This window comes from Myzus persicae, unplaced genomic scaffold, assembly GCF_001856785.1.
Source record: "Myzus persicae strain clone G006 unplaced genomic scaffold, MPER_G0061.0, whole genome shotgun sequence".
Lineage (NCBI taxonomy): Eukaryota > Metazoa > Arthropoda > Insecta > Hemiptera > Aphididae > Myzus > Myzus persicae.
This window is the reverse complement of record NW_019101082.1, coordinates 3,882-16,093: the sequence shown is the minus strand read 5'-3', so window position 1 is coordinate 16,093 and position 12,212 is coordinate 3,882. Positions and strand designations below refer to the sequence as shown.

General features: G+C 29.4%; 1 protein-coding gene across 1 annotated transcript; it reads left to right on the top strand.

Moving 5' to 3' along the window:
• Positions 1 to 1,353: 1,353 nt before the first annotated feature.
• On the top strand, positions 1,354 to 1,785 carry LOC111027671. The gene has a single exon (XM_022306067.1). The coding sequence runs from the start codon at positions 1,354 to 1,356 to the stop codon at positions 1,783 to 1,785; it is 432 nt and encodes a 143-aa protein (XP_022161759.1).
• The last annotated feature ends 10,427 nt before the right edge of the window (positions 1,786 to 12,212 follow it).

The following is a 12,212-nucleotide window of genomic DNA, read 5'->3' as shown; positions in this document are numbered from 1 at the left end:
GTCTGTTCAATTCGTTTGAAATTTGTTTCCATACATTTTCTTTTATTATTTGATTTTTGTATGAAGGGTTTGCCAAGTCAAATAAACATGGATGAAACCCAACGAGTTCAGCCAAGGTTTTATCTTCTTCAGTACTAAATCCCGTTTTCATGATGTTCGAAGACATTTTTATAATATAATATTGATAAATATTATTTAACGTATTATATAATTAATAAATTAATTAAAATAAATATAATAAATTAATAAATATTATAATAATAAAATTTAATTTTATATTTATTCGTATTAATTATAAAAATTACGAGCACGCGGCCGCGTCATGACTGACTCTGGCGCGGTCACGGTCGCGCGGCTCTAGACGCGCGCGGCGGTCGCACGCGTCAGCCGCGTTCTAAAGGTACGGTTTCCAAGGCGCGACTTGTCGCGGCGACCGGTCGCGGAGTTTGGTCTCGGCGACCGGTCGTTGATGCGTGCTGGTTTCCCAGGCGCGACTGGTGACCGAGACCAGTCTGAAATGCAGGTGTTCACTGTTCAGATTTTGTATTAAATAATTTAGTATCATTTTGGTCTTCGTGCTGTGAAGTCTTGTGTTTATTAAGTTAATTTTTGATAATTATTAATTATTATGAGTGTCAATACTGCAATAATTAACAATAATAAAATATTGTTACTCCTTCTCGAGGAAGAGCAAGAAGAAGATGAATTACTGTACAATGTAAAATATAAAAAGAGAGAAAAAGTTGATGAACTTTTTTTAAATAGAAAATCTGAAGGATACTTTGAAATTTTAATAAATAGACATTTGCAACGAAATGAAACAAAATTTCGGGAGTTTTTTCGTGTTAATAAAAACCAGTTCGATTTCTTGTTGTCACTTATTGAGGTTCAATTAACAAAAATGCCTAGCAACCGAGTGAAGGAACCAATAACAGCAGCAGAAAAATTGGCATTAACCTTGAGGTATTTGCGTCTATCAATTTTTTTTTAACTTAGTACTTACACTAGAAACTGAAAATGTAAAAATATTTTTATTTTTTTCGTTTTTTTAGATACATGGCAACTGGGGAATCGTTTCGATCATTGGCCTTTGGCTTTCGAATATGCCATAGCTACATCAGTAAAATAATTAAAAAGACCTTATCAGTTTTAAAAGAGAAGCTAGTTCCTGTTTTCTTACCAGACTCATGTCAAATCGATTTAAAATAAAAGGCAGATGAATTTTCCTATAAATGGAACTTTCCTAACTGCATACTTGCCATTGATGGTAAACACGTACGTATTCGAAGTCCACCCAACTCGGGGTCCTTATACTTTAACTATAAGGATTTTTTTTCAATTGTTCTCTTGGCAATGGTTGACGCTAATAATAAATTCGTCATTGTTGATATTGGCTCTTACGGAAAAGAAGGCGATAGCAGCATTTTCCTTAAGTCTCTTATTGGTCAACACATTTTAAATGGGTCGTTTAGATTTCCAGAAGAAAGTGCACTTCCAGGTTCTAACATTGTTGTACCACACGTTGTTGTTGGAGATGAAGCTTTTCGTCTACATCCAAATATAATGAAACCATATTCTCGAAAATCTAGTTTAGGAGATGCCTCTAAAAAGGTGTTTAATTACAGATTAAGTAGAGCAAGGCGTGTTACTGAAAACGCGTTTGGCTTACTGAGCCAAGTATTCCGTGTTTTTTACCAACCAATTAATATTGAAAGTACAACATGTGATGACCTAATATGGGTAGCTTGTTGTTTACACAACATGTTAAGAGACGGATATTTTTAATATATTTTATAGCAAAATTTTATTTAAATAGGAAAGCAAAAAAATCAGCTATAGAAAACATTAATTTAAGTTATAATCCTGTAAGTTCTAAAAATTAATTTATTGGAAGTTCTTAGTACGTATTTATGTACCTAATGGCTAATACAATGTATTATTATATAATTGTCAAATACCATTCACAACATTTATATAATTTTTTCGGAAGTCAATATGTATGTATTTTGTTTATCTTACTTTTTTCTACACTTACCTATATATTGTATAAATATATTTTATTTTATAACATACCTACATATTAATTATAAAATAATTCAAATAATCGAATGTATATAATTGTATTGAAATAAATCACCTTTATAAATTCAATTTTATTTGTTACATTTAATGTACTTACGAATTCGTATAGTTGTGTTGTATATGTATCTAATACCTACACTAATTATTTTATGAGATAAGTTTTAATTTTTATAAATTCTTATATTTTTAACGCAATAAATAATATATATTATATAGAAATTATGTTTAAATGTTTTTGAAGGGGTTGTTATGGATGTTCCGTCGTTTGGGGTTACTTTGCTCCCCCGGGTTAACTTTGCTCCAAAAAAAAAAAACCTCTGGTGATAGCTGGTGACTTTGGAAATGGTGATAATTTAATTTTAGTTCGTGCGTTGGTGGCAGCACTTTTATAGCTATTTCATATGTTACCTCCATACATGAAGGCAGTTTTTTTTCTGTTATCGGTGCGTTATCTTTTGTGGAGCCATTAAGAGGACACCATACCCGCATGTGCTGTCTCTGTCTTACAAATGTACAACATAGCAAAAACTGTTTAGGGCGGGATAACTTTTCTCGCACCAAATTTGTTGTAGAATTACCAAATTTTCACAACACGTAAAGAAGAACTTTATCTAACAGCGTGCTTTTTTTTAATTACACTTCCAATCATTTTTTTATAAGCAAATGAAAAAAAAACAAAAAAACAAAATGTTTAGAAGCAAATAACTTTTATTGTATTTATGTTATCTAAAATATAGGCACGCTGTTGCATAGATAATTTTCTACTCGGTATGTTCAGAAATTTTGGAGCCACTACTACAAACACAGAAAGATAAAAGTTATCCCGCGCAAAACAGTTTATGTTTATATCTATGTTGTACCTTTGAAAGACGGAGACAACACATGCGGGTTTGGCGTCCTCTTAAACACGTGAGAATTTGAGCTGGCAAACTTTTCTTTGTGGAACGCATTTTTGTTGGATTTTTAAGGTAAGATATAACTCATTCTGTGTATAATTTTGTAGCGAAAACGATGCTGTATCAAGATGAGTGTTTATAATTGTTGTAACTTTGCACCACTCAAAGGGGTATCTTTGCGCCAGTATTTTATTATAGTGTTTTGGCGCAATGTTTCCCCATCAACTATTATTCTAGATTCTAGATCAGATAAAAGTTTTTCTTAATAATAGGTAATCCTGCATAGCTTTTATTTTTCATAGACAAAAATGCCTCGAGGTTATACTAGAAAATTGGGATCCCGCGAATATAAAAATGATGCAGAAGAAATCTTATCCAGATATCTAGCAGCAATTCAAAATAAGGAATTATCTCATAGAAATGCACCACTAGAATTTGGTATTCCTAGACGTACAATTTTGAACAAATTAAAAGGTTACCAAGTTCTTAATCCAGGTTTGCCACCAATATTTACCAAAGATGAAGAAAATATATTTGTTAATTGCATAATAAAAGCCAGTGATTATGGCTTTCCAATGGGAGAATTTGATCTAAAAATGGTGGTAAAACATTACCTTGAACAAATTGGTCAGGTTGTGAAAAAGTTTAAAGCTAATGTTCCTGGGCATGATTGGATTTTAAACTTCTTAAAAAGACATCCCCAACTAACAAAACGTTTTACCGACAATATTAAAAAATCACGTGCGGGAATAACAAAAGACGAATTAAGGCAGTATATATCATTCTTATCTAAAGAATTGGAGGGAGTTCCTCCAACCCACATTTTCAAGCAACAATATTACAGTGCTCAATTTTAAATACAGGTATAGGTTAGGTTAAAGCCGTATAACGTTTAAACCAGTATTTAAAGCGTCCAAAATATAAATTAAGTAAAACATAACTGATTTTTACAATACATAATCATCAATTTTTCCTATATTTTTAGTCTTCGTTGGTACATTCTTGGGAAGCATTCAGATTGTATTTTCACAAATAATACTAACAGAGTGTGGAATTGAAACATCTCTTTTGAACGGAGATGAATGTTTAACAAGCCATATTATTCATAACTCTGAAATTATAACAGAATGATATGGTGTAATTGAGTTAGGTGAAGAAACGACATTAGTTAATAAAGAAAGTCTTACCTATTAGAACAGTTTGAAATGAATTTAAGTAGAAAAATTAAGTTCTTAATAATTAGGTACTTACCATTTTTGTACATAATTAATACCTGTTCACTATTATAGTTTCATCATCCTTAATTTTATGTCACAGGTTTATGTCTGGTAATTCATTTAACCAAATTGAGTTTCAAGCTACGAAATATATAGCTGGATATGTTGCAAATAGATATTTTAGTAAATATCCACAGCTAATAGACCAAAACGGTGATGAATCTTCATGGATTAAACATGTTTCCAGGAGTGGACTTAAAATTCCATCTGTCACACTGATTGAAATTGTAGAAATTATGGAGAGAGAGTTTCAAAAACTACATGGAGATAATTGATCTAAAATAACTGGAGTAATGAAGTATTTAACTGAAATTTTATGGTCAAAAGTTTCCTCACAAAATATACCAAAGGATATATGACAATGTTTAGTTAGAACAAGGACTTTTATACGGCTGAATAATTTAAATTCTAAACTATTATATAATAAAAAACCACGTAAAAATAAGAAACTAATTAAATTCTGTAAATAATAATAATAGTATTAAAATTTATTAAACTTTTTTCAAATACATATTGTGCTTGTTAATGTCAAGGTTTAAATGTAGCACGGATCTTATCATATAAGGATCAAAACAATGGTAAAAATGTAATCAATATTATAAATTGTTATTTTATAATTGATAATTTGTATTTTGGCGGTATAAATGTATAATACCACAACCAATGAGATTAGGCGAACTACACTGTTGGCAGGGCAAGCGCGGGGTTGTGCGTAGAAATCAAAATGTCATCATACCTATCTACATTGTCATGGCTACACACACATCCACATCTTTACCTAACCATTATTTCGGAATTTTGGCAGTTATATATATTACTTCGACAAATTATACAGATCGTAACGTTAAAGTCAATTCAACCAGAACATAATTTATTAATAAAACACTTATAACTGAACATCATGAGTTGTATTTAACATTGTTTCCAACCAACTTATAACCAAAGTATCACCACTTATTACATTATCAATTAATAATGAGTAAAGTTGGGCCTGTATCTCACTTATGGTCGATGAGATACGAGTCTAAACATAGAGTTAAAGCTAACGGCCCATTCTATTACCAGTCGGAAAAATATATGCTATACACTGAGTATAAAACACCAACTAAGACTTGCACATCAATTATTATCTAAATCGAATACATCTTTGTCTTTAGAATCATCAAACGTAGGAAAAGTAATAGATATGTCTATAAATGAGATAGAAAAAATACAAAATAATTTATTAAATCAGATTACAAATTTAAATTCTGTTAGTTTTGTTTCGTGGGTTCAGGTGAAAGGCACTCGTTACACAACGAAGCAGAGAATTATTACTATAATTGATGTAAAAATGTGGAGCTCATATAAAGTAATAAACAATATTATAGATTATAATCGCCATACCGAACATTGTGAATCAGTAAATATATAATTTATTATTTTTAACCTTTTTCAACTTTTTCATATTAAGTTTGATTACAATTTTTTTTTATTATTATGCTTTGATTTTAATTGGATTGAGATTTAAATCTCTGGACAATGTTAATTTTATTTTAACTAATCGGCTAACGGATACTATAATAACCAGAAATATTCTATTGTCAACATATGAGACGTTAGATGAGAACTCCAATGGGAATACCATTGCGTTTGGTTATACTAAAGCAATTTATACTATAAGAAATGATTTGGTAAACAATTATTCTGTGTGATTACTGTTGATTTTTAAAACGATTAAATTGTTGTCATATTTTTAGAGGTGTTTTTTTTTTTTTGACAATTGCATCATTATAAAAGATTGCTAATTAATGATAATATTGAAAACCTCGATGAGAATACCATAAAAAAACTTACTGAAAGTAATCGATAACAAGAATAAGAACGCTTGCTAAAGCCAAGTCAACATCCACAATTATTGATGACGTGTAATAACTGAAAAAGTTCGATTAAATAATAAATAAAGATCGTGAATGTAGTTATAATTAAACCTGCTATTGACTTGGAGTATCAGAACGATTCTCTACACTTGTAGAAGTACTATAGAATAATAGGTACCAGATGCGATGAGTGTTAAATTCACGCTGCTACTTTCCTCCGGGTGTTTGGAGGGCTATCGAAATCGTGTGTTCCAGCATTTTGATCAGGTATACCGTACAACATATAGTTGAGTGCAAAATGTGCATATAATATATTTTATATCAAACATCTTACCCGACTCGCGGCTGCCTCGGGCCTACGCTGTAAAAGTTTTTGATTACTCAAAATATGCGAATCGGAACAATGAGAAACACACTGATTCAGCCCGTCACAAGGAGTCCAGTTGTCGCTCGTTGAATTCGGTATTCGTACGTTGTTGCTGTTAAGGCTGGTGCTCATGCACTGGCTAAGGAATGATGACCCGACAGCGATAGGCGGATTCATCAAAAGTTTGTTTTGCGCACCCGAGAAGCAGATTCCTCTTCTGCGGCAAGCACCTTTTTTTAAACCATATACCTTTTCGCTGGCGGCATGTAAGAAAGCCACACGCCCTAAGCTTTACCCTTACGAACAGCTACGTGCCGATTTCTCAATCCGTGATCGTAAAATATTCGCAGACTATTATTGTCAGTGACAATGATTTATTAGACTCTGGAGATTCCCGATTTCTACGTGAGACGCGGTCTGGCAGTTATTTATTTATCTGTTACATTGTATTGAATCGTTATAATGATGTGTGAGCATACCGTTACAGGTGTCCTAGCTAAGGCTAAAAAACATGGACGATCAAAACAAAAACAAAAATATGAATGATAATTTCGTTGATCCTAAAAATATTGATATTACCCACGTTGTGAATCAATCGATTGATAAAGATGCGTTTGTCATTGATTAGTTTGAAATATTTTAGTTGTATCAACGTTTGTCGATATTGAGATCAGGAAATTCAGATCACTCAGAAAAATTAAAAAACCAGATATAAATCGTTCACTTTCTCATGGACCTTCAAACATTTTAGTAATTCATCGTCTACTTTGTATTCGTGTAATGCCTGCAATGCCCATATTAATGAAGTATGTGAAATGGCAAATGTACAAATATTTGGTTTTTTTTTTAAATAAATGTTGAATTTTACTATTTTTTAACTGCCTGTAATGTCATATTGTGATCATTTTTACACGCAGTAATCGTTTCATAGAAGCATGTGACAGTTACTTAGATATCCAATCCATTTGAGTTGCAAAACAAACGTGATATATTATATTTGATGAAAAATGTGGAGCTCGTCAAAGAGCATCATGAATTTGGTGATCAACTGATTGGATCCTATTGCATTAAATTGGAAAGTATAGTGCTTCTTAACTGCAAGAAGTTATAGCTATAGACGAATATAGTCAATTCGTAATTGTCTCGTCTGTGAGTGTTCCATATATTTTTTATCTATAGTATTTACTTTATAGCGCATATTGTTTATAATTATAAATATTAAATTGAGTTTATTTTAAGACATCGTTGGATTGTCATCCTTAAGCAATAAGCCTACATTCTATAGGTACCATGAACTTAGATTTGAGATGTTTATATTATAGGTAGTACTACTGTGGTAGACACCTTTCAGGTCAGTAAAAAATTTACATATTTGGTACATAATTTAATTTTTTCTGATATGGTATTATAATTGTAAAGATAGTTGAGTCCTAAAATTTAATATAATATTACGCTGCGTTTTTGTTTATGGTATTCAGAATATATGGCAACAACATTGATCGATACATCAAACATAGGATTGAATAATTTGAAATACAATTTTGCAACAAGGGTACTTTTCAAGAAACCAACTATGGACAAATCAAACTGTCGATCAAATGTGTAGCAAACAAATAAAGTAATTAAATGTATACGATTGTTTTATTGCAGTCAAATGTTACCGTATTTTTAAATTGAAAATACTTTGTTGTTTCTGCATTTTACCTGAAACGGATGTTATGGGAAAATCCGGTATACGTTTAAGAGGAAGATAAACAAAACAAACCATGCTTGATCCACCAATGTTTTCTCCATAAATATGGTCAGTAGCTGACCGTCTGAGTCTGGGTTTGCAAAGAACCACAAACATTGCAGAATCGTTACAGAGGAAAATTAATAGACTAGTTTCTTCTAATCCGTATAAGTTGAAACATTTTATAGCTTAGAAATATGTGAATAAATTTTATTACAGGGCTTGCATTTGAAAAATTAATTTTGTTTTACGTTATTTACAATCAAAACGTTAAACAAATTTTGAGTTTATCGTTATTCAACTTTTGTTTATCGTTATTCAGAATTAAAACGTTATACAATTTTTGCGTTTATCGTTATTCATAATTTAAACGTTATACAATTTTTGCGTTTATCGTTATTTAAAACTTAAAAGTATACGACTATGACCTTTTTTGGGGACATAATTTCCCTTTTCTGAGTCATAAGTAGGTATTGTTTAATTTTATTTATTTTATTAAATGGGTTAAACTAATATAAAGAAAACGTATGCACGTTAAAACTACAAGTATATTAGTATAAAATATAAATATTAAACGTTTGACAACAATTAGACTAACAGTGACGAGTGAATAAATCTGAGCAAACTGAACACCGAACACAATAGTTGAATTACTTGAGTGGTATAAATTTCGACCGTAGTACAGATAGTACAGTACAATATTATCAGAGCATCACTATTATTAGCTATTGGTAATTAAATTATTCTATTAATAACTTCTTATTAAGTTTTAAAATAATATATAATACGGGATCTCCCGGATAGGCCGGATACGGAATAAAATTAATTCTTAGATAGAATAAATAATTGAATACTACTAAGTATTATTAAATAATTGGGAATTAATTATTTCGTTTAATGGGATACAATATATACCGTTTTGCGTTATGTTTTGTTTAATGATACATTATATATTTTGTGAAACGTTACGTTTTGTTTTGTGTTATTTATTTATTTACGTTTATCGTTTTCCGTTATAATTACGTTTACAAATTTCAATCGTTTTTTATCAAATATAACGATATAATCATAACGTTATTATAACGTTTGCAAGCCCTGGAATAAAATGATGCTTCAGGTCTATTTAACTACATTAAGTTTATACAAAAAGTGCAAAATGAAACAGAATCAACAGTTGAACAGCTTTCTTTGGGGCAAGGGCGGACTTCAAAATGAGCAAAAAAGAACATCGATGTACAAAATACTCATCTTAAATGAAAAAAAAAATTCAACAAAGAATTTATGATGACGATAAGTTAGACAAGTTGAAATTTTTAAAAGGCATTTAACTTTGTAAATATTTATTTTTATTTTTATATTTACATTTGATTCAAACATTTATAATGATGCATTTTAAATTTTAGTTATCCTGGTAGGTATACTTCTAATAATAATACAATTTAATATTGTTTTATTATATTATAATACACATTAATACAATTTTAGGCTAGATAATTGTACATTTATTTATAAAAGTATGACATTTGAAACATATCCATTCGAACAAATAACCTTTCAAATACATGGCTTTTCGAACATACAATTTTTCGATGACATGAACTTTTGAACACATGACTTTCGAACATATGATTTTCGGACAGTTGACCCACACCTGTTATAGACTAAATATAAAAGTGATCAAATATTTTTTTTTTTTTTTTTTGCCTTGACTGATGTATACGATGGTGATAGTTTATTTCCCATGAAAGCGGTTGGATGTTTAGAAGAAATTAAAAGTAATTTATATTTTACATTGTATTGAAAGACAAATTAGTACCTAAATAATATTTTTTATAAACACATTTTTTAAATACATTTTTATTTAATTGACACTAATTCTTTAGATCAATCACGTTATTTAAATTGGTAGGACAAATATCCACAATTTCATAAAAACAGTTTATTCTAGACTTTTTACAAATAAATTGACAAGACCATATTAGTGGACCTGGTTTAGAAATAACAAACAACTACAACATCTAAAAAGTACTATAATCAATACTGGTAATCTTACTGTACACATATATTTTATATTTAATTATTCACCTAACCTTCTACGCCTATTGGGGGTTAGAGAGAACTGGGATAGTTAACATTTTGTCAGCATTAATCTAAACGACTAAACATTTGGTGAAATATTCAAGTAGCACCAGTTCTTTGTTTTTAACTTGTCACATAAAACAAATCTTTCAATGATGCCTTGTTATTTTAAGTGTAAATATCTAAGTTTGCCAAGATTTAAACTTCAAAAACTAAAAAAAAATTATTGTGGTTTTCGATTTAACTTTTATTTGTTTATTTGGTAGAAATACTTATAAGGAACCTTGAATTTAATTTTCACATTTTTTTCGACTAAGCAAATAATTTAATTTATTAATAATTTTATCAACACTTTTTTTAAAGTCATTTTACTAAAAATGAACTTTATAATCTATATGTATAAACAAGAGGCTAAGCAAATATGATTAACATTATAACTTTACATGTTGACGTGAGTGGGTGACCATAGAAACTATAAGGTATCTATAAGGTATAACGAAATTCAAAAAATAAAAATAAAAAATGTCAAATGTCTGTAAGTAGCTCAAAAGCTAAATTAATTTGAAAATTTTAACATATTCAAAGAAAAATGAAATGGATTTGAGTGTAATGTTTACCAAAACGATAAAAAGTTTTTCTTAGTAAAATATATACATTTTATAAACTAATGTGAAATAAAATTAATTGTTATGAAATTGTCTGCCTAATGTAGATAGATCAAAAGCAAACATAAGTTTGAAATAAATGGAATATGAAGGCTGACAATGTATAACAAATTTTTGTATGAAATGATACTCAAATAATTGATAGGTAGTATTCACTGATGTTTGGTTATCCGTGAGAACTAATCAAACATTACGTTATGGTTTTATATTTGATGAATAAGCATCAAAAGAGAATGTTGAAAATTGCAATGTATCAAAAAGTAAGTTTATTATTGAAATCAAGTGTAAAAATGTATTTTGTACTGATTTAATGGCTTTGTATTAACTTTGATAAATTATTGATCCAAATCGGGTAATATTAAAAATTGAAGCAAACAAGAGAACAGTCAACAGTTTTTAGTTATGATCATTTCAGTATGATTGGAGAAATTGAATTTAGAGTCAAAACAACACATCAAGATTTTTGGTTCTATGTATGTAAATAAAATTAAAAAATTAATTTATTGTTTTTGATACACTCATTTGAGCAGTAATATCAGTATTTAAGATACAACATTTTTTCAAAAAATTAAATGTTTATAAAGTGTATTAATTTCTATGTCTGCAAATTACAATATTAACTGAAGTATAAATATGTATATATAAAATGATTCAATTGAAATTTCAAAAATTGATTTCTTTTAACAGTAATTTCTTTTAAAATTAAATAAAATTAACCTTTTACACAATTTAAGTCTTGAAAATAATAAAGGTAATTTTTTTTCTTATGGTTTTTTTTTCTCTTGAGCGAGAGCAAGAGCTTCAACTACAAAAGTTATTAGCTTTAACTATAACATGTTGTTATGTGTTTATTATATATTTTTATAATAACATGTTATATTTTTTTTTACACATTCATGTATATCTGAAATTATACATCACTTTACACATATAGATGTAGGTAGGTATTAATATCCTAATTATAGTTTTCAACACTGGCTATAATTGTACTTCATAGCTGTAGCCATTAAAAGCTAGTGTTATTAATCATTTTGATTCAAATTTATATTCGTCATTCAAGCTTGCAGGACACCATGCCTCCCAGTGGCCTTAGATACAAGTTAGACAATATTGGACTTCCAGGCTGTTATGCCTATTCAGTTTTCCAAGATAAATCTAACACATTCACACTTGACAATTTAAACTTACAGAATTTTATGTTCATGCCAGAGGTTTAAAACATTCAAAATCAAATAATTTATCATATATTTATTCA

Excerpts from the sequence above, each read along its gene's own strand:
- LOC111027671 (XM_022306067.1), top strand. The coding sequence starts at position 1,354 with ATGGTTGACGCTAATAATAAATTCGTCATTGTTGATATTGGCTCTTAC.